The sequence below is a fragment of the Pithys albifrons genome, chromosome 1 (assembly GCF_047495875.1).
Source record: "Pithys albifrons albifrons isolate INPA30051 chromosome 1, PitAlb_v1, whole genome shotgun sequence".
Classification (NCBI taxonomy): Eukaryota; Metazoa; Chordata; class Aves; order Passeriformes; family Thamnophilidae; genus Pithys; species Pithys albifrons.
The window spans coordinates 94,083,311-94,106,218 of record NC_092458.1 but is presented as its reverse complement, the minus strand read 5'-3'; the positions used below and the strand labels follow the sequence as shown (position 1 = coordinate 94,106,218).

The following is a 22,908-nucleotide window of genomic DNA, read 5'->3' as shown; positions in this document are numbered from 1 at the left end:
AGTCAAGGCAGATAAATTACTAACACAGCCATATAATTCGTCACCAGGACACTGCAACTACATCTCTCCTTCACTCAAAAGGCTACCAAATCCTATTACCTTATTCCATGGGGAATGACCACACAGGAACCAAGACCTAGTTTCATGTCAGCATTGTAACTGTCATGCTCTACCATTTAATATTAAACTTGTCAAATGCCCTTGTCTGGTATGGAACTTGTGGGAACTGTTCCTAGAGAAACAGAGTAACCAACAGAAAACTAGAAGGGTGCACTGGAGATGGCCAGGGATGCAGAAAAGGGAGATGGAAGCAGAGAAGATGCAAAACAATTTAAAAACTACGTGCCTAGAAACTTCACTCACTTGCAAATACCACTTCTGGTAGGAAAGAGAATACAAACCATTAGCAAAGGACTTGCAACTCATCTTTTAAAAAAATAGGACCATCTGCTAAGCAATAGTCTATACATTAAAAGGCTTGCATCAAGGAAATCTTAGTCTATTAAATACTCAGAAATAAAGAAACCTCAAATAATCAGGAACTCAGATTCTGTTTCATAGGAACATAACAGAAATCTACTTCCCAGTTTGAATAAATATTTGGAGCAGGATATAAAAATGGTTCTTCAATTAGGTATAAAAAGTCCTCCTAAAGAAGAAAAGAGAAGGCAAAGCATTCCTCTAAGTCCTCTCTTAATTTTGTTATTTAAAGATTCTGAAGTTTATACATGCTTCTTACAGTACTGTGCTCAATTTTGTTTTGCTTCCTTCACGCCCACCCAACCTCATCACTCAACCTGAGCCTTCCTACCTCATTTGTCTCTCTTGTTCCTGTTTCACTTATGCCTGTCCATCTCCTGTGCTGAGAATTTTTCCAACTAAAAAGCATATATAGAAAACCAAGAAATGAGCACATTTTTATTTCGAATATTTACTAAAAAGTGGTTTAAAACAATAGCTTAACTTATAATTTTATTAACTTTTAGATACATGATCTAATTTTAGTATTGAAACAAATTCTTGGAGTTGATAACGTCCTGTAAGAGTTACAAAATGTAGTTGTTTAAAATAAACAACCACCTCAAAACAGAAGTCTTTTTTTGAAGTCTGCACAGTGACTTGTAAGTATAAATTACTTTCTGTCAGGCATTGCAAAAGATAATTAGATGCCAAAGAGAATTTTGAGGTCAGCCAGAGTGAGCTTAGTGAGGGTCTCTCCTTTGCCTGACAGAACCTGCTGGGCAAGACCTTTTTTCCTCCTCTGGAGTTGCAGGATCTTTTCTTCTATTGTTCCTTCACAGACAAACCTAAAAAAAAAAAAAAGCAAAAAAGACAAAACAAAGGCACATCATCTCAAGTGCTAGGAAAAAGTGTCAGCATTATATAAAAATGTCCCCAGCAAATTCCTAAAGACTTATCTCACTTAGAAACTAATAATTAGCCTATCATGTGACTGATAAAATATACCTCTGAACACAAACCAGCTGTCCTCATATCCAAATTCCATAACCTTTCAAAAATAAATCTGATGCACTTCAGGCCTCAACTTTGATCATCTGAAGCAACAGTAAATCTGTGACAAAATCCTGTAGGGACTGATTGATAACCGACAGCATCTATTACACCAGAAGTGTTGTACCCAACATAGCATTTTAGATTCCAGTGTCTTTGAATGTGCTGTGCATTTACAGTAACTATGCTACCTTTTAGTTCTTAGGTACAGATGCTTTTTCCAAAAGTCAACTTTGCCAGTAAATAGAAGTGTTCTATATGGTTTTATTAGTGAAACTACAAAGGTCCAGGTTTAGGGAGCACAGTGAAAAATCTCCACTGAATTAAGAGAAATGGTTTGGTGCCTAAATTATTCTTAGGAATGAACAGGACATTCCCACTAAACAACAGGCTGAAAAACAAGAAACCCCTGCTAGATATCAGGACAGCAACATGCAGGCAAGTGCCACATAAAAACGTTTTCATGTGTTCTATCTCAGCCCAAACGTCAATCCCACTGTCAGACCTTGTGTCTAGCTTTAGGTAGAGAAACGGAGGCCTTGTCTCACTGACCCAAGCCAGGCAGTACATGAGCAGCAGCTCCCTCATTTACTGCTAAGTAAAATCCTGACCTGTGTATCACAACATCCTTCTGCTGCCCCACTCGGTATATGCGGTCACATGCCTGGTCCTCGAGAGCAGGATTCCTGAAAGGCAAAAAAATTTAATAAATAAAATAGATGCCTCATCTTCTTGCCTGTTTTGACCTCTGTAAAACTAAAACTGCTCCCACGTTACCTTAGGTTTAGTAGCTTGATGGCCAGTATTCACCCTGGCCTGACCTGTATTTCTCTTTGCCCTGGGGGTAGAAGAATGCTACAACTCCACACAAAGCCAACTGTGACTTACACCACTGGTCCATGTAGCCCCATATTTCTGGCCAACAGTGAGCACTCAGAGAAAGCCCAGTAGCTAGTGAGGACAGAGTGTGAAGCAGAAAGGCAAATGCCATTGAAAGAGGCCACTGCTCAAAAATACTGATATAAAAATTATTGTTGGTGTAACTTCCATATTGTAGACACATCTCCTTAATGCTGCTACTCAGCAGCTGGTTTTGTACTCAAGCACATCAGTTTGCTTTGTAAGTTCCCATGAGCAACATTTAGTTTAAAAAAACTGCAATTCTGACTTTGATGAGAGACAAGTATTAGGAGCTCATACACAGTATTTTCATAGAAAAATATGTAAATCCAAAGGTACTTTAGCTATGCCCATTTGCTGACTATGCTCAACACAATTGATTTGTTTCAAGACAAACTGCCTGTAGGTGCTACTGTACCATTTTCATTACTGTAACAAATTAAGCCAGGGATTGCCAAGTCTCCAGGAGCCTTTTGTGATACAGAGCTGCATTCTTTGGATTGCTGTCATACTCCTCTGTTTTCTTAACTTCATAGAACTGTATTTCATGGCAATGAGCACTGGATTCACAATTCAGTGTCTTGGATGAAGGCTGTAGTAAAAATACTTTTCCACAACTAATCACTAGCCCTTACTCTAAGCTTAACACTTCCCTCCTAACCCCTTTGTACCAGACATCACAATACATGCAGTGAGAAAGTAAGCAGCATGCCCAACATATACTCTCAGAGATGGAACTTTTATTTCTCTTTACCAGTGCATGTCAAGAAGGAAGAGATGGTTTCCTCCAGTCAAGTTCAGTCCAACACCTCCAGCCAGCAACGAGACCAACATCACCTTCAGAGGCCAAAAGAAAGTTAAGGAGCACATTTCCAAAAAATGAATGCTTCACATACCACACTTATTAACCCGAAATAATCTGTTTATAATATTTGTATTAAATGTGTATATTTACTGTATATACTTGTGAGCTTGTATATTGACGAGACACAAAAGCCTGGATTCAGAAGCCACAGCTCAGAGAGGCCAGCCCAGCATTCCATACATGATACATTTTTACAGGCTACGGGAAAGACTGAAAGGTTCACACTCTCTGTGTCCCACTGAAATGACCAGCTCCTCTGAGGACAGCCCGATGCCAACAATGGGACTGACCAGCACCAATTCAGAATTAACAACAATTATTTAAAGACAGGCTGATGGACTGAAATGGTCTGCTACTCCTTTCACTTTGCTTTCATATGACCTAGAATTTAGGAAAAGAGAAGTAGCTGGGAAGAAGTGAGCCTATAGCATGTGGTCAACTTAAAGAACATTTTTCGTACAGGCAGAAAGTGAACTCAGTAAAGGAACAGAGACACTTGCTATATGTATTTATTACTCAGTTTCACAGCATGGTACTTTAAAACCCTGATCTTTTTTAAGGGGTCAGCTATGCACACAGCTGGCAGTATCTTGCTTTGTTCAAGTTCAAAGCTAGAAGGAGAAAGAGCTATTTTGTATATAGCCACTTGTTCAAGAAATCCAGCAAAGACAACAAGCTAATGCACCACATTCTCCCTTTCCAGTCAAAGATCCACGCTCAGAGGAGACAGCCTGTCCTGCCTCAGTCAGGTCAGTGTTGGCATACGGTTGAAAATATAATCCCTATGAAAGACTAATCTGGATTCAGACGTCTTCAGTCCTCTGGCAAGCTGTCTTCCCTTGGCCAAAATTTTCAAGAGCCAACACACTGTAGTTCATTATTATTTAAACCAGGCACACACCCCCCTCTTTCCCCAAACACCAAAACCTCAAAAGTGAAAGAAGTCACATGAGCTCAACTTATTTTGGATGTGTGCAAAACTATGACCTCTTGACCCAGTCCCCATCTTCCTATCTTTATTCCAGGGTAAGATATGCTCTTGTTATTTTAGCCTCCTTCACAGATTCAGCTATTGTCCTCTCTTCTCAAAAAGATTAGTCTGGTAAAAAAGTATCTATGTATTGAAAACTAGTGATAACGTCTTACAGGCTCCTTGGCAAGCAGGTGATGTATAGAAAGAAACATCTTCCAATGCAGAAGCATGAGCTGGGAACAACCAACCTGCTCTAAGCAGAGGTAATTGAGCCCACATCTTCCCCATGACTCTGGAAAAAGCATCTTTAAACACACACAATTTAGACAACCTTTGAACTAGTTTTGGAGCTTGATAGTCTTAGTACAGAAGGTGGGCATCAAAAGAAGCTTTGTAGCAGCTGCTCCTGCCCATTTTAAGATGTACATTTGCTTTTACAGCTACCTCTTTCCCCTGCTGATCTTGGCACCTAGAAGACACATGATATTGGTGCCAGCAAATGGAATCACAAAGTCAGCTATCACAGCTGCTCATAGCAGTGCTAGAGACTGTTTTCCCTGCCCTGATTGTGTACCTGAGGCCCTTTGGGATTGTTGTTGAACTCTTCTACCACATCCATTCTCTGTTTAGGATTGACAGAGCCATCCAGTATTGCATATTTCAGCCCCAGTCGCTGCAGGTGCACGGCCACAACATTCAGCATACTCGTCCACTGAGAGACAACAACACTGGAGAGAGAGCAGGGAGCTTACAAGAAGTTCTGTGTGTGCTTTAACAGGTTAGTTATTGCAGTGTCTCACCCAGGAGACAATGATTCAAGCAGTCTGCCCCACTGCAAACTAGGGTCAAGCCCCTTCCCAACTCAGAAACAGATTCACTTGTAAGTGTAGCAGTAGAACCTGCTGTAAAGGGCTAATACCCAATAAACTTCAGATCAATTAAGTCTATAACTTTCACCTCCATTTCTGGATTTTACATTTCCACCTACCAACCACAACTCCAAGTCACAATGCTGAGCTTTTTCTGCAAAACACAAAAATCAACAGCAACACTAAATCTGGATTCCCCTGAGCCTCTCACTCACCAATTTCTTGGCCTAAACAGTTTGCGAGGCAATAATTTGTTCAATGGCTTCTTGAAGGGAACAAAAGCAGTGTTGGTGTTCCCATTCTTACGCTGAGAATGCTTTTTGGTAAAAAGCTTTCTATGTATGGTGCAGCTCTGGAGTTGCCCAATAGGATTTCCCCTTCCAACCCAGCCCCAACCTGACAGGTGTCACCACAGCCACACACTTGTAACTGCACTATACACAAAACCAAGCAGAAAACCCTGTAATGCTGCAGTCTGGTGCACAGCAAAGACAGGGAGAACCTGCACAGTGAGAGTACACTACAGGTCCTCTAATCAAAGCATTCCTTTATGTCAAACAGGTTCAGTTTTAACCTCTCCTTTATTCCCTCACTTTTTTTGGGTTGTGGTGTGGGTTGCAGAGCTGAGGACAAATATTTGTCAGCACAACCAAATTATTCCCAGATCTGTTTTTGGAGAAAAGAGTCCTCATGGGCCTCAAGGCCTGAAATTTCTTACATATTCCCTTATGTTTACACTTAACTGTATCTTAAAACTGCCTTCTTTTGCCTTACATATTTTCTTCCTCAAAATCTGTGTTCAACTATTGCAGTACTGTCACCATTTTACCACACCAGGAGTTTTGTATTTAGTTATTTAAAACTAGTTCTGCTGTTGTAAAGAAATATGCTTCTCTCAATCACTATGACTAAAGAAAAAGACATGCTTACTAACCTTTTCTGAAGCTCTGAGTGACTTTGAATACTTTTCAATTCAGTCAAGAGGTGAGCTATCTGGAGGGGAAAAGAAAAAAAAATGGTTAGACTCCTTGCTCTCATAATCCAGCTCGTGGCTGGCTCTTTTTGATTAAACTAGAAAGTGATCAAAATAGCTTTGCAACTGGAATTTCTTCTGTGCTTAGACTTTGAAGAGATTTTAATAGTCATCGGTAAGAACAGCGCCACCACAGAAAACAGGGCCAGGAAATCAAATCATATAAATATGTCTTATAGATTCCAACCTTCCTGTGAGAAGTCAAGTTATTGCCACCTCTCCTCTTGCTGCCATCCAATTTTTGCCAGCTCTTCGTAAGTACCACAGTATCACATGCAAGCTTTGCTGAACTTCTGTGAATCAGTATTCAAGATTTTCACTGCCAGATTTTCAGCAGTCAGATTGTCACAGCTTTACTAGAACCACCCCTCAACACCTGAGAAGTTGGAGCCTTCCCACAAGGGGTTAAGAAGGCTATCAATCTACTCATCTGATTTCATCTAAATTGGCAACTTACCCTGATCTGCAATTACCAAGGTGTGACAATTCTTGAAAAATTTAAAAGGCAAAGTGCTGAAATCCAAGCTTCTCAAGGAAGGTAAGAAAGCCACAACCAAAATACCTTGGAGCTTTCCCTGGTGATGTCAAAGATATCTGCTTTAAAAGCTGTGCCATTGAGGTAGACTGTTGATTTGGAATCAGGACTCTGAAGCTCAGACAGTGTTAAAGCACTAAGTTGTTCCTCAATAGAGAGGCAAAGACCTTCACTGTTCAAGTTAACTTGATCCAGAGCCTGTGGGAAAGAAAGTAATATAATAAGGGATCACAGTCAAGGCTGAAATCAAACTCAATACTGATCCACAGTCTGCACAATGCCTGCTAAGGACAGTGAGTCTGAAGGATGCTATGCAATATGAAGACTGAATGATTGAAAAACACTGCTGTGTCAGACAAACAGTCCCTTTGGGCCCTTATTTTGCCCCAAGGAGGGGCAGTGTAAGGAAAGCGTGTGAGCTTAGCCATTTTTTGTGGTCCAGTTCCTCAGAATTCCTCTCCCACGGCATTTAACAACAGCAAGATTAAAGGTGTTAGAAAATAAATTCCTGCCTGTTCCCTTAACAGCTGAATTTATTCTACAGCTGCTTTATATGACAGAGCCAAAAACTTCTGAAAGGTTAATCTACTCCATGCAAGGCATCAAAGCCTTTACAGAGCTCTCCAACATACAAACCCTTGACACAGGCTACACTTGTGCACTTTTCAAGGCTAGGTTAAGACAAAAACTTTTTTTTCATTAAAATTCTGTTTGCTTGTTTGTTTTTTTTTTAATGTAAACAAAAGTATTTCTAGAGGCACAGCTGCCCACATAAGGCTTGCAGGGGAACCCTTCAATAGAAAGTTAAGCCCATCTAAAACATCTTGGGCTTGGGCTTTAAAACAGTGTCCTAGAAATGGCTCAGTTCATAACTCCCTAGCTAAGAAATTCAAGGGTGTTACAAAGTCTGTTTGCTTACAAAAACACTTAAATATCCCCACAAAACACCTCACGCCACTACAATCCAATGCAATTACCACTTTCAGTAAGGAGAGATGGCAGCAGCACTGACGGAGCCTCAAGAGCACGGACAAGATGTGGACAGTACTTGAGACCTGGGAGGCACTTTGTGAGCCTGCTAAACATTCCTTTTGACTGACTCCAAACTCTTGTGCAACTGCTGAGGAAGAAAAACAAAACACTAAGAGCTCTTGGAGTCATTTCCAAGCACCAGTCAGCCACCTCCAGGAAGAGATTCATCAATAAGACAAGAATCAATGGGCAAGCAAATATCCGATTTAACAAAAGAACCCATCAAACCCCACTTAAAAAAAAAAAAGACAGGTAAGTCAGAGAACCTTATAATACTGACATATATTCTCTGAGCAGTTTGACCTTTATTTCAGAAGGAAATTTTTTTCACAAAAGGTTAAGAGATTTTTCCCAGAGCCACAACAGTGAGAATATACTTTTGGAATACTATGGTAGGATTCTCTGTAATGGGGAGCATTATCCAAAAGATTTCTGAAGTCCTGACCCCAGGGGGCCATGTCTGTTCCCCCGTGTTAACTGTGCACTTAAGAGGCACTTCTGCAAATGTTTTCTGAGGAGGGTTTGCTCAAACCTTTCTCAAAGGGGTTACCACCAGCATACTCTCTGCCTTCATTTTTCTGCTCTTGTCTCTTTAGGTAGGATTGTAGTACTGACCTGGAAAAACAAGACAAATACACTGGAATTTACAGCAGGAGCAAAGACAAGAGGGCCCTGAGCTTAACAAGCAGCTGATGATGCACTAATTCAGTCACAAAATGATCACAACCCCTGCCCCACCTCAGTTTTGTCTGAGTATGATTAAAACCAAGATCCATTTTGGAAATCCAAAGATGAAGTAAGTCTGCTTATTGGAATACCTCAAGTATAAGGACACCTTTAAGTTTGCATTTAAAAGGAATGAAAACTCTTTATATTGACACTGTTGAAAGGGACCCTGGGAGAGTACAAAGTGATGCTGGCTTGCATTACAGCCATTTGGGGAGGGCAGCATAATTTCTGATTGCACAAGTATCACAGAGCAAACATGACAATTCTCTCCTTTACAGGTGCTGGCACATCATCATTTGAGAACTACTGCTGCAATTCCAAGTCTTTGGTGCCTTGAAATCAATGAGATTAAGTGTAAGGTTAGAATACAAAGCTCATACAAGCATGAACACATGGGACAAAATCATAGAATCATAGAATCGATTGGGTTGGAAAAGACCTCTGAGATCATCAAGTCCAACCCTTGGTCCAACTCCAGTCCATTTACCAGATCTCAGTTTAGAAAAAAAAAAAAGCATTAATCAGTATTGCTTACTACCAGAATAAGCAATATATTTTCAAACATACATGACAGGTAAATCAGAATGGGAAAAAATTAACAGGAGTTTGTCCAAAAACTCTTCTTATCTGAAGTGGATTTCTCTTCTTGATTTTCATACCAGTAAGAACTAGACCCACAAAATACAGTGTCTCTACCCACATTCATACCTGGATCTTGCAAAGAGCACATTGTACACAGACTGTTCCTCTGCTGAAAGTTTTAACTGATGCAACTCTGTGCTACGCTGGGGCAGAGATACCTGAAGTAAAAATTCACAGGATAAGATGTATGTAGTGCAAAAGTCTTATAGAACATCACAAACATCAGCAATCAAAGATCTAACACAGTATTCTAAGTCTCAGAAGACAGCTGTTTATTCTTTAAAGCTCCCTGTATTAATGTAACTATGACCCAACACAGATACTCACAGAACTCCAAATAGCCTGGTTAACACTCAAGATAACAATCTTTATTCCAACTCATGCAAGAACAAGAGGCATGACCTACCAAGTATGTACTGTTCCATATCTACCATGGAGGGATTCATTTTGCATTGTTAAAGTAGCTTCTCATTTCCCCATTCAGAATCAGACAGTACTCCAAAACTACACCTTTTAAAGGCTTACAGTTGACCTCGGTTTAACATACTGTTTGTAAAGAGTAATGCAGGAAGCCAATGCTCCAGCACACATCAGGCCCACATGACACACAGCAGCTCTGATTCTCAGGGACACAGGCTCACTCAACAAGCTAGGCCAACTTCCCACTAAGTGGCCATCTACTTGCAATTACTTGGCATATTGTTGTCTGCATGATTTAAAACTAGAAGGTTTAATTATTCTGTATATTTCTGCTTTCTGGATAAGCAACTAAAGCATCACATAGGCATTTGCTTCTCCTGCTCAAGAGATTGCAATAGACAGGAAAACCCATCCATTAACAAATTTATACATGTAAATAAGTAGACCTGACTGCTGCAAGGAAAACAACAGAATGATGGTATAGTTGTGGAGGGTTGAAGTTCATACCAAGGGCTTGCCAGTCGAATCCAGCTGATCCTTAGTTCTCTGCAATAAGAGGCTCTGGGTTAAGAGGCTTAGCCTTTCTCCTCCCTTCCTTGTGTTGTTGTCTACCTGGTACTTCCACACTTTGTATTCATCGAAAGGAGAGCAACGTAGAAACCTACAACAGCAAGGAAGACTTCATACTAAGGGAAGAAGAGTTCTTCAGTTACTCTTGAGTGACCACAACCAAATTCCTTGCTGTCCAAAATAAACCATTTCCAAATGCTGTAGCTGCATCACTAAGGAGCAGTAAAACACTTCCAGTATAACTGGTGGTGAAAACTCGTTTGCTGAAAAGTATTCCCATCACTAACACTGTAAACACATCCTTCTGATTCTGTACCCATCACTTTCTCTTAGCCCATTATGTCTCAAGCATCACCAGCAAATGAAAGACATCAAGATACAGAGGCACTTGCCAAAAAAGCATATTCATTTGTTATTTCCAAATACCAAACTTCTTACTAGAAAATTAATTTCAATTATCAAAAATAAATTTAAAATGCAAGTTCTTCTCCAACGCCAAACGCAATCTTTCCCCCTGTGAAGTAGGATAACACTCAGGTACCCCCAAAATGCCAGGCACTGCAAGGAGTTCAGGAAAATTTATTCCAAAGTCAAGAACACTAGACTTACAAGGGAAAAAGCTAACAGTGCTTAAAAGCACTGGGCCTGAGAAAAACATGCCTCCTGATCTCTTCAAGGCTTTTATCTTCACTGGCCTCTTCCCAGGCCCTCCGCAACATGGAGGCCTGTAACACCTGTGTGACTTAAGCTTCCTCTGGAACACAAGAGAATCAAACATCCAGAATATCTTTGAGAAAAGTGCTTCTTCTTAAGCAGGAAAGCATTAATAAGCAAAACAAGCTCTTATTTCTTTGTAAATCTTCCAGAATGGGCATCTGCACTTACACCCTCCCTAAGCAATGAGCATCATCTGTGTATCATTTGTTCAGAGAAGCCAAAGTTTTCACCCTTTCCTTCAATGCCCTTGTAGCACAACACTCTAAGAAGGTGCTCAGAGGCTGTCCTGGTAAGCAACAAGGATTAACTCACAAAACTTCTGTTCATTAAAACTGGTGTTGTGAATATTCATCCTGGAGACCCAGATCTGAGGTCTTTTCCCCTTTGTCCTCCCTGGAAGCAGAAAAGCTACAAGCAACAGCAGACACATGCTCAGCCTTGCACAATGCCTCAGCCACAACCTTTGCAACCCAGGGCCTGAAATGTTAATATAACCAGTCTCCACTACTCCACACATCTTAAAAACATCTCAAACTTAGAAGCAACTTCAGCATTTCATCAGAGAAGAATTACTAGAACTGGATTCCCGTCCACGTGGCCACGTGCAGCCAGCTCACCTCAGGAGAGAGTACATGTCCAGCAGGTTGTTCTGTATCGGTGTCCCAGTGACAGCCCACCTGGCACCAGCTCTCAGCTTACACACAGCTATGGCTGTCTGAGTCTTTGGGTTTTTAATATTGTGAGCTTCATCCAATATAAGTCGAGCCCAAGCTACCCTGAGCAGAGGGGAACAGGGAGATGACCCATTCTGAAAGACAAAGCAGGCTATTTCAAACCTAGAGCAATAACCTTGCTAGGCTCTCCATAGAGCCACAAGCAAACACATTTGTCCAGAGAGAAGTCTTTTCCTGATGTTAGTCAGCAGTAATTTGTGTTCTTACTATCAGGTAAGAAATGGTGTCCAAAAAAATCAACTCTTTAAGGCTTCCATGACAGTTTATAAGCCAAAGACCATAACACATTTGCCTGTTTTTAATGGAAATTTCTAATATTTTGCTGTTTTTCTTGCTTTTAATATCACTTCCTTCCAAAGAGGCATTTCGTATCAGTAAATTTTTTTCTAGGTTGAGACCAAGTGCCACATATAATTATTCTGATCTCTCAACAGGTTTATAGATGCCTCCAGGAAGTTTCAGGAAATGCAAAATCCTGTTTTCTTTAAGAGGAGCTACATCTAGATCTATACGCAGAGGCAGGACACAGCAATATCCACACCAGCAACGGAATTCCTCTATGCCATGTAGTCATTTCAGTCAGCATTCAGCGATCACTTTATTATTTTCACGGCCTAGCAAACACAGTGCTGTCTCTTCAAGGCAGCACATAAACTGCCTCAGTCCCAGTTCAGACTGATCCAGAGCTTGAGCACAGTTTGTTTCTGGTATATTAATGTAACATGTGCTTCAAGCAACAAAGAATATCAAACGGGCATCTTTGCCTCAAGAGGAGTATGAGACTCATCACTGCATTCTTAAAATTACTTTTTGGAATATTGCCACCATATTCAGTGAAGTGTATCCTCTAATTCTACAGAACAGCCTTATTGTGAATATTGTTCTACACTGGCTTGCTGAACTTCACAGCACTTTCTCTCATCCCTTTATTTTTATTGTATAAACTCAACAGGGGCTTATGAAAAAAAAAATTCAAGCTGCTGCTCACTGCAGATGAGCATATTAGGTGTTACTTGAAGCAGTTATGGCTTTGCAACACCTCAGAACAAAACACAATTCCTTATAAACAGTATGGCCTCTTACCCCCACATCATGGTCCTCAGCAGGAGCTTCCCCCTCATCTTTGCTTGTGGGAACCTCCTTGGAGAGAAGGCTGTAGGTTGTGACAACAACATCATGTCCAGAAAGCCTTGACAAAGGAAAAATAGTAATCAGGAGCAAGAACAAATGAGAAATTCCTTTTGCAAGACAGACAAAATGCATGCTGAAGGATACATTTAAGAACAACAGTTCTACAGGAGCTGAAATGCTGAGTTTTACAGAAAACTGAGCTTCATAGCAGTCAAGCAGGAAGGATGCATTGTCCCCATTTTATAGTTACTGCAAGCAGACACAGCAAGCTCCAGATGCCAGGAAAAGCCAGTGGTACAGAAGGCACACCACTTGGGATGGACCCTGATTAGAAATCATGGCAAGGTTTCACAAATAAAGATTTCAGAAGTGCTTTGCCCATATGGGTGTGCCCTTCCAGCCTGTGCAGTGGATTTTTTCAGGTGAGGCTCAGCGTGCGCAGAAGTGGCCCCACCCTTTAACTCCTGAGATTCATCTGCCACGGCCAAGAGAGCTTGGACAGTGAAGTCATCAGGACTAGAGCCTACAGCCCCCGGTATTCCCAGGAGGTCTCCCATCCAAGTACTAACTGGGGCTGACCCTGCTGAGCTTAGAAATACTGCACTTAGAAATACTGCTCAGCATGGCCTGAAGAGGTGCAGAAAACTTCCTGAGCTGATTAAAAAAAAAAACCCACAACCACAGAGCACGAGCATGGCAGAAACTGCCACTGATTATCTCTGCAAGCAAGAGATGTTTTAGCAAATATACCCTTTGTTATTATGAGAAGCAGCAACAGCCTTCACCAGAACACTCATTATGGGTACAGGCCATAAATGTTTTGCTATATACACCTCGACAGCAGACATCAGTCTGACCTTTAAGATCCTCCACATTTCCATACTTCACTTTTTTCCATCATTCCACAGCCACTGAATTTCAACTTCGATAAACACAATCTCATGCTACATAGTATTTTACTTTTCTTGGTCATATTTATGGTTTAGCACTTACACCTCTGCATGCTTATCTCTGTTTGGCCCATGGTACAAATAGACCCTCAGTTTGCCAAAGGCCACACGTTTGTCAATCTCTTTCTTCCAGTGATGGATCAGGGATGCAGGACAAATTATTAAAGTGCTGTTGGAAGGGATAACAGTGGAATCTGAAAGAAAATATTGTGGACAGGTTTCAATGTCTTCACATTAGACTAAAACAGTGACACAAATTTTGGAAATTCACAACAATTAGAAGAGTGGTTCACTTTTCCTGTGAGTACAGCTTGGGAAGTGGACCTCTCTACATTACATTCTTGGGGGCTGTTAGTTATGCCATATACCTATGCATTTCCTCTGGATGTGTATGTGTATGGCCAAACTTCGCAAACGCAGATTTGGGCAGGGCTCTCCCCACGTGGGTGTGCCCTTCCAGCCTGCGCAGTGGATTTTTTAGATGAGGCACAGCGTGCACAGAACTGGCCCCACAATTTCAGTCCTGAGGTTCATCTGCCACGGCCGAGCGAGCTTAGATAGTGACAGGGAAGTCCTCGGGACTGTCTACAGTCCCTGGTACTAACCGGGGCTGACCCTGCTGAGCATCTGAGATCTGACGGGATGGGATGGCAGGGAGGCATTGAACTGCCCAGTACGGTCTCCACTGAGACTCGAACCCATGACCTTGTCCTCTGGATAAGCCTGAAAGGTTATAATATAGAAACAAACTCTTATCGATCCTGAGAATACAGTATCAAGTAAATTCTTCTCTCCTGTTCTAGAAGACTGAAATGTTACTGTTTTGAACCACTCAGGAAAAACAAACACACAGTCAGTAAACTTGGCAATACAGGGAAAAGTTGTCCAATCAGTCCCATGAGGATGCAGACAGTAACAGGTTGTGGACAAAGAAGCAAGACCCTTTAACAACCCTAACATCCCTGATGTCCATGGAGAAGATAAAAGTAATCTTGGGGGAGAGGGGAAAATGAAAAAAAATCAGTCACAGGGAGGTGAGAAGTAACTATTTTAAGTCACTACGAAAAAAAACAACTATGAAACTTTTCTCAGAACAGCATATGCCGACTTTAACTGTTTCAGGAAAACAGTCAATTAAAAAAATCCCAAACCAATATAAAGTAATGAGTTGGGAAATCCTAGACATCCCATGGAAGACCAAATGACACTGGTCAAGAGACAGGCCTTGCAAGAGAGCGCAGTAAATATTAAACACAATGAGATTTTTTCTTGTAGTAGTTTTGGCTTTAGTCAGCATAGGTCCCCATTTAGGCCTCAGTTTTTAGCAGGCCTCAAAGGATGTGACACAGATTAGAGGGGACAGGTTATCATCTGACTTAAGCAGCCAAAGAGGTATTTCATATCATCTGACATGATCAGGAAGTGTCGGGGAGTATAACAAGCAAGGGGGGAGGAGTCTCGCCCCTTTTCGGTCCATGCTTCTGACCAGGGGGGTTCCTGCTCCGACTGCTGATATCAGGCCCTGCTGCCGGTCCGTGCGGCTGTTTACCCAGGAACATGAGCATATTCCTGTTAATTCCTCTTTCCCTCTTGCTGGGAGGTTTCCTTTGGGGAGGAGGTTTGGTTGGTTTGGAATTTTGCTTGTTAGCTGGGGCGACCTCGGTGAGCCTGTTGTTGCTTCCTGTCACTATGTGCTATTTCATATTCTGTGTTAAGCTCTCTTCTTCTCTATATAAATATAAAAACCTCACCATGTTTAAAGCCTCGTTTCTGCTGTTTTCCCTCACTCTCCTGCTCTGGGAGTGGACTTTTTGACTGGGTACCAGGCAGTTGGCATTTTGCCAGCTCAAACTATAACATTTCTACAGAAGGAAAGTGTTATATGAGCCATTAACCTATAGTGATTTAAGCACTTCCAATGGCACTTCATAATGTATGTACGGTGTGATGGAAACAATGCTGTACCATTTTTGGATAGCCATATTTCCAAGGTCTCCTTTCTCTTCTCTGTCTTCAGCTGCTTCTGGGCCAGAATGAGAGCAATCATCGTTAGAGTCTTCCCTAAGCCCATGTCATCCGCTAGAAGGAGACACAGAAGTTGTGATGAGCTGCAGAAATGAGCCCTCTTACCTCACACCCACACTGAGGTAAATACTACAACAAAAATTTCCCCGGGGAACACAGAAAATAAAAAATACACATATGAAAATTTCAGGGTATTGGGTTTTTTTAATTGTTTAATAGCTGTACTGGTAATAGGGCACAGAAAAACAAGCCCTTTCAACATGCCTACAAACTAACTAGTTAAGGGCATTCAAGAAAGTTACATGCCAAACCGTTGCTGCTATAAATCTGTCCCCCAAAACCCACTTTCCTGTTCTGTTGCTTACCCAGAATTCCTCCACATGGCTGCTGACTCTCTCTCCAGAGCAGCCAGGCAAGTGCCTGCTTTTGGTGCAGCAGCAGGGGAACCTGATAGGGCGAGACAGAGGACTTGAAGGAAACACCTTGCAAAATTCAGACACTTCTGCTTCCTGTACCAATTATCCTGTTGAATTGTTCTACTACAATCTTACTAAACAGAGTTTACCTGCCTGCTCTTTCTCCACATGGACTGGGAGACCCAAGGTAAGCAACTCGTGCTGACAGAGGGTCAGCAGTACCATATATGAGTCTTCCTAAGGCTTCATGGACAAACCAGCCTAGTGGCTCACAGTGCTCTGAGAGAGCAGGTAGAAAATCCACCCAAGACTACCTTGCTCATAACAGGTATCACTGTCAAGGAAATGAACTGAGAACACTTCCCCTTTTCTCAACAAGTCTAAGACCCCTACAGACTCTTAAAACAGGAAGAGGGACTGCATACTACCATCACAGAACATTAAATGGCCTTCCCCAGCACTTGAAAGATCCCAAGATGATGTAACAAGTGGAAGAACATATAGGCATCAACACACCATCCTGTAGCAGCATGTGCCTTCCAATACCTTTTATATAACCTCAAATATGGGTTCTGCATCACCTGACAGATAAAGAGCTGCTCTTTAGCAGATCAGAACTGACTCCTCTGGAGTCTGTTGCGCTGTATGAAGTCAATTACCTGAAACGCTTTTTTGAAAGACTATTTCTTATAGTTCACCAGAAAAAAGAGCAGTAAGATTCTCAGCCTGTTCCTCATGCCTCTGTTCTGCCAGTTACGTACAAACAAAAGGGTTTGGGTTGGTTGCTTTCTCTGAGGCTCTGCTACTTCATTCAAACACTAAGTGTTCTGAAGACACCACAGCAAGAGGGTACAACACCAGTACTGGCAATATGAAGCAAATCCCATGGATGGAATGTAATTAGAGCATCTCCTTCCAGCACAACAAAGACTGGAAAGTATGTCAAAGTGGAAAGGAAGGGATGCTCCAGGGTATGACTCAGAGGTTATGCTTCATTCATCAGCATGACAGCCTCTATCCTTTATCAACCCACCTTCAATCCAGATGGATCTTCAGCTACTGTCTGCTCTGTCGGACAGGTTTCCAGACATTTGTGAAGCTGATCAATAGCCTCCTTTATGGCACTGTGTACAGCCCTGATTCGGTCTTCTGTCATTCTTCCTCCATATAGATTCTGCATACCAAAGTTCACTGCAAAGATTGGGCATGAGATGTGTTTACAAAGATAACTTTCCCAAGCAGATCTGTCACCTCAGAGATTGACCTCAGTGGCTACAGATGCCTGGTTGGTGATATGCAGCTCACAATAACAAAAAAGATTTAGTACTCTCAGATATATCCACAAGTTGCAGGATTATTCCAGAAATAGGACTCAACAATGTTCTTCTCTGTAATGAAAAATCTTTTCATACTTACTTCCAAAACTTTGTCCACAATATTTACTGGAATCCAAAGTAACAGCAGTGGAAGGGAGGCTTTGTGAGTCTGAAGAGGCCTTTGCTGATGGCTCCTGGAGTGGGAGTGGTGTAATCAACTTTGTACCACCTGGCCTGTCAAATGGGTTAGGCAAAGATTCTTCATCGCAGCTGCTGCTTGTGCTATCCTGCCCTTAAGCAGAAAGAAATCACAGTCTATAAAGGTTGCACAGTGTACCTCAGAGACTTGTTTTACAGCTCAGAGAAGAGCCTTCATTTTGCCCAATAGATTGCTTGCAAAATATTAAGAAGTCCCACAAATTTAATAGCAGGTCCCCGTATCACCTGAGCCACTACAAATACTAACACGTGTGCTCTTAGGCTGCTCCTGTGTGACAGGCAAGGATTTCAGCTCCAGCCTCAATATATGGTTTTACAGCAACACAGCAAATTCTGCAGCTGTGATCAGATCAGTGCAAACACAAGGTCAATTTTGCACACTGCTTCCAAATGATTTATTAATTTTGAAAACATCTTTCTTGTCAGTATTTTGGACACAAAAACTATCAAAGCATCCAAGCACAAATGGGCCAAGAACTCATGAGCTTTTCTTGCCTCCCTGGAAAGGTCTGTCTTGCTTAAAATCAGATGTGGTATAATGCACTGTGGCTGCTTTGTTGTGTTGTGGCTTGTGAGTTATTGCTTCCTTGCTAAAGATCTTCAGTTTCCACAGTTGTCAAACTGCATCTTTTCATCAACACAATTGATTCTATGATCACAAAGTAACTGTCCTGTTGAGGTGACTGTACAGGTAACTCAACAAAATGCCTCTCTTCCACAGGCAATTCATACTAATCAATAGAATTAGGAAATTATGTCACAGGAATGGCACAATGAAAGCTGCTCATTTTGTAACTGATAACTGAAACATCCAGACACAAGAACATGCATAAACAGCACAGTTCCATACTGCAACAGGGGAAGTTAACACTTCACCGCCAGAGTCTCACAGACACTCAATCATGTAGTCAAAGCTGGAAGCAAAACTAGCCCTGGATCTCCCTAATCCTGGGAGAAAATTCCCCTGGGAAGCCACCATACTTCAGAGGAAACATTAGAGTTGTTCCATTCAGCTGGTCCCAGACACACACTTTACAATTAATATTTTTCATATTCAGTGAATCTCAACAGACAACTTTACACAGACCAAATGCCACATATATGTTTAAACTATATGTCTTCAGTATTAACAACTATTGTAAGACAAGCTGTTTCATAAAATTCCAGAGCAAAAAAATTATTAGCCCTACCTTTTGCATTAATATCTGCTGTTGAAATATTAAGAGCACTGAGTGCAGCTTCCAAATCCTGCACTTGCTTTAATAACCGTTCTCCTTTGTCTGGCAGCAGCTGAATGTTCACTGTAGCCAATGTACTCTGCAAAACAGGAAAGAAACCAAAACCTGAATGTGGTTTCCAAGCTCTCTGCCAACACGGAACAATCAGGGCAGAAGTTGCAGAATACCAACCTACACCATAATCATTTATATTTTGATACTGTTCTGCAATCTCCAAAAGCCTTCAAGTGCCATTCAATGCAATAAAATAGTCTTTTAGCAGAAAATAAACTAACCATTAGTGTTCTTTAGAAAAGATGGAGGGGACACAAGGCCTCCCCATTATTTATGAAACAGGTAGTCAAGTGACTTGGACAATCTTAACAGCTCTCAAATCATCCAACGTTTAACTTAATTGCACATTTCTCTATACAAGCACAAACAACAGTTCTGATTTTATTCTGAAGTTCTGTTCTGAACTCTAAGCAAACAGAGGGGTATTACAAACTGTAGAACTTAGTTACTGGCAACTATTAAAAAAACCAAACAGGCAGGTAATTTAGTTCATCTTAGTGTGAGCCTTCATAACTAATCACTCTTACTGCACAAGGTTTAGAGAGACCACCATCAACAGCCACGTTATGTACAAAAGTTAAGTTGGCTGTGCACTAATCCATGTTGTGCAACTTACTTTCAGGGTAGAAGACAGACACAACCTCAGGGGGATCAGAACTGAGCATCCTCAAATGCAGAAAGTTGTATTACCTTAAGGATAATTGTCTTCTCTCTGCTTAACACAACTAGTCTGTGCATAGGCTGAATTCCCTCCCTTGCACCATCTTCCTAAGCCATATTCGGAGTTTCTGCTGTGAGGAGATACCATATTCTGATACCTGTCACAAGCAAGGGAAGTCACCCTGAACACAGAACAATAAAACCCACAAATAACAGGTGCAATAAATGACCTTTTTCTGTTTCAGCTGGACTACAAGATGGTTATGAAGCTCTTTACGGTCCTGGGGTCTTTCCACATGATGTGATGCTGCTGCTCCTGGCAAAGATGTACCCTGCACACTCTTTTCTGTCTTTCTTGATGGAATCTCAACTGGTTTCTCAGGTTTACTTTCACCTGATGAGGAATAAACAGATTGTACTTCATCACTGTCACTGCCAGGGGCTTCCTCAGCGGGCTGTGGCGGCCCCAGCCCGATCTGTGCCTCAGCTGCTCCTGTCAGGGCAGCACACTGGGATGGTGGTACTGCTGGAGAAATGGCATCTTCTTTAGACACTGGTTTCGTTTCACCGCTTTTCTCACCAGTGGGATCTTTCTCTCTCATTTCTTTATCCTCACAGATTTTTAAGCTTTTTTCTTGAAGTTGCTCCTCCTCTGGAGGCTTGGTACTCGTATTTTGCTTCCCAAGACTTAGTGGGATGAGTTTTGATCTTGCACCTGGCTCTTTGTCCACACAGTCAACAGGCTTCTTGGATTCCCTGCCACTGCCACTGTATTTCTCTTCCTCCCAAAGAGTATTTTTCCCTTTCCTGGTCTCAGAAAGGCCAAGTTTAGATTCAGACACTGTAGTTTCCTGAAGTTCTGGATCACTTCCTGTGGATGGTTTCTTTTTCACTTTCAGCCCTTCTAGAGGTTCTGTCTCTATGGAGGAATCAGAGGTTGATTTCTTTTCTTTACATGACACCAGCACGTTCTCCTCTGCTTTTACTCCTTCTGCTTTACTTTCCTCTCCATTTCCTTGCTTCATTTGTTTCCATAATGATGGTGCACAATTCTTGTCTAGCACTTTGAACGGATTTCTTTGGCTGGTGGGATTGAAGAGAGGTGTTGTGTTGGGATGGGATTCTGAGACTTTTGACACTTTGGTAGATTTTGGATCCTGAAACATATCCAAGAGAGTAAATGCTAATGTACAAATTATTACACACAACCTCATCATCTTAGAGCAAGACTTTAATCTCTACAAAGACCACATTTCCTATCATTTTAGCAGAATCAGGATAAACATTTTAGAAGAAAGCCAAAACAAAACTTCTGGTTTTCTGCTTTCTTTGCCACTCCCGGGTGTTTTGGGATCAAGTTCCAACAGCATCATCCTTGAGAAAAGAGCCAGAGATCAAATTCATGTTTCTTTTAAGACTGGAGAACAGTGAGTACTTCACACAATTAGGGGAAAGAGAAGTCTCATCTGGAGAACAGCAGCCTGATACACTTTTCAGACAGAAAATATAAAACCTTCCCCTAAGTAATCTCAGAGGTGAATAGTGGACATGGAATGAAAAGTCATGCTGGAATAAGGTGATACTGTAATACAAATGAAACACTCGTACCTGCCACGGGACATTTCCACACCATTTCTTCCCATTTAAGTTACTTTTAACGCATCGGTAAAACAACCTACCAAAGATTAAAACAAGATTTGAACCACAGGAGCCAGCAAAGAAGCTCTGAGCATTCTTTAAAATACTTTGCACCAAAATCATCACAGACAAGTTCTCTTATCTGTGCTTCCCATTCAGACTACTGCATAACAAAAAGCCACTGAACACTGGCAATAAACCTTCTTACAAGAGCTCTGTTCTCTGGATAACGATTCCTGGGGGTTTGGGGTGTTGGGGTTTCTTTGGGGTTTTTTCAATTTTAGCAATAAAAAAGTAACTGCTTAGGCAAAAATATTATCTATGTTCAGGGCATCAGAAGAGTCCTATGATTCCAAGGTGTAAGGAAACAGATCTTCATTTAGTTCCACTGCACAGGCCACCTCATCTTTAAAGCATCTCAGCAGAAGAAAAGCTTTGGATGTGATTTCTTTTTTTAACTGGTAGCCAACCAGGACTGCTGCAAGAATAAAAATTGGTGAATTTGATGCAGCCATCATGAGTTTTGGATAAACTCAGCCACAGAGCCATGTTCAATTCTGTTGAAAACAAACACTATCTGATGACTTAGGCTTATACCATTGGATAGAACTGCTAATAAAAGTGGCAAACATTTTGAAACATGACAAGTGAAGGCCTCAAGGCTGGATGAGCCTTTTCAGTTCTAAAAGGAAACTACAAGTCAGCCACCATCAAACAATTTTAAATGTTCCAACCTGTACAACAACCTCTCCTTTCCCCTTTCAAAGGCTGGCAGTTCAAGTCTCGCTTGTTCACAAATAATGAACATCCTCCTGATCTTTAATATTTATTAACGATTTTTACTTTTAAGAGGTAGCAGCCTACAAAATGAGTCTTCAAATATGCCAATAAAAATGAGATGCTCAGCCCTTATTCCCCCACAGAACACAGGTACAGATTAGGTGGATGTTGAACATTACAAAAAAACTACTAAATCACAGGACTGAAGTTTTACGGTAACTGCAAAAACGAAAGGACCATTGGCAAGACGCATTTGAGAAGCATTTTAGGCATTGAACATAAGATGGAAGAAGAAACTTACGGTTTGCCTGTTTTAAGGCGGATATCCAGCTTTTTTTAAAAAAATTGAGGAACTTACTGGTATTCACCTCTGTCCTGCTGAACCAGGACTTGCAGCTTCACCACACAGCCCTCATGGATCAAGCAATGAGAAGGCGGGACACTGAAAGGAGAAAAGGAGAAGCGGAAGAATTACAGACAGGATGAGCTGCCCGCGGAACAACAATCGCTTCGGACAAAACAAAGACTACGTGAGTCAGTATCGACACAGCACGGAGCCTCCCTCGGGACAGCCTCGAATGTCCCACCGCCTCCCCCCCGCCCTGCACCTACGGCGCCGGGAGGACGAAGCCGCACTGCGAGGGGCCCTTCGCCCCGCACACGTAGAAGCTCTTCCCCTTGTTGGGGCCATCGCGAACGCCCGTCTTCAGGAAGCAGAGGGACCCTGAGGGGCGGAGAAGCGCACACTGGTCAGACCGAGCCTGAGCCGGGATCCCCCGAGTCCCCTGAACCCCCGGCCGGGCCCTCACCGTGCTCGGGGCACGGCACAGCCTCCATGTCCGCCCGCGGCCCTTCGAAACAGCCAATCCCGTCCCGGCCTGCGCGCCCACCAATCAGCGCGGGGCGAGGCGGCGTGCGCAGCCAATCGGCGGCGTGCGCAGCCAATCGGC

The 22,908-nt window shown here is 41.9% G+C and overlaps 1 protein-coding gene across 2 annotated transcripts; it reads right to left on the bottom strand.

The window, feature by feature from the left end:
* Positions 1–909: 909 nt before the first annotated feature.
* On the bottom strand, positions 910–22,808 carry TTF2 (transcription termination factor 2). Of its 2 annotated transcripts, none has more exons than XM_071561001.1 (23): positions 22,768–22,808; positions 22,571–22,682; positions 22,317–22,400; positions 21,149–21,215; positions 19,771–20,697; positions 18,779–18,905; positions 17,470–17,661; positions 17,087–17,244; positions 16,003–16,084; positions 15,578–15,691; positions 13,656–13,806; positions 12,615–12,720; positions 11,415–11,605; positions 10,018–10,171; positions 9,157–9,248; positions 8,252–8,334; positions 7,665–7,807; positions 6,715–6,885; positions 6,054–6,112; positions 4,825–4,978; positions 3,167–3,249; positions 2,124–2,198; positions 910–1,307 (listed from the first exon to the last, which is right to left on the bottom strand). In XM_071561001.1, exons 1-23 carry the CDS (start codon positions 22,793–22,795, stop codon positions 1,163–1,165), a joined length of 3,498 nt encoding a protein of 1,165 aa, XP_071417102.1. In that variant the 5' UTR covers positions 22,796–22,808; the 3' UTR covers positions 910–1,162. The 2 variants fall into 2 exon arrangements, with proteins under 2 accessions (XP_071417102.1, XP_071417111.1); XM_071561010.1 differs by having other exon boundaries at positions 7,665–7,804.
* Positions 22,809–22,908: the final 100 nt, after the last annotated feature.

What these genes read in the sequence shown, in the direction of transcription:
- TTF2 (XM_071561001.1), bottom strand. Translation starts at nt 22,795, where the DNA reads ATGGAGGCTGTGCCGTGCCCCGAGCACG. An exon ending in TCACCAGGGAAAGCTCCAAG is followed by an intron (nt 6,113 to 6,714) that starts GTATTTTGGTTG and finishes TTTCCCCTCCAG; the next exon opens with ATAGCTCACCTCTTGACTGA. An exon ending in CACTCAGAGCTTCAGAAAAG is followed by an intron (nt 4,979 to 6,053) that starts GTTAGTAAGCAT and finishes CTCTCTCTCCAG; the next exon opens with TGTTGTTGTCTCTCAGTGGA.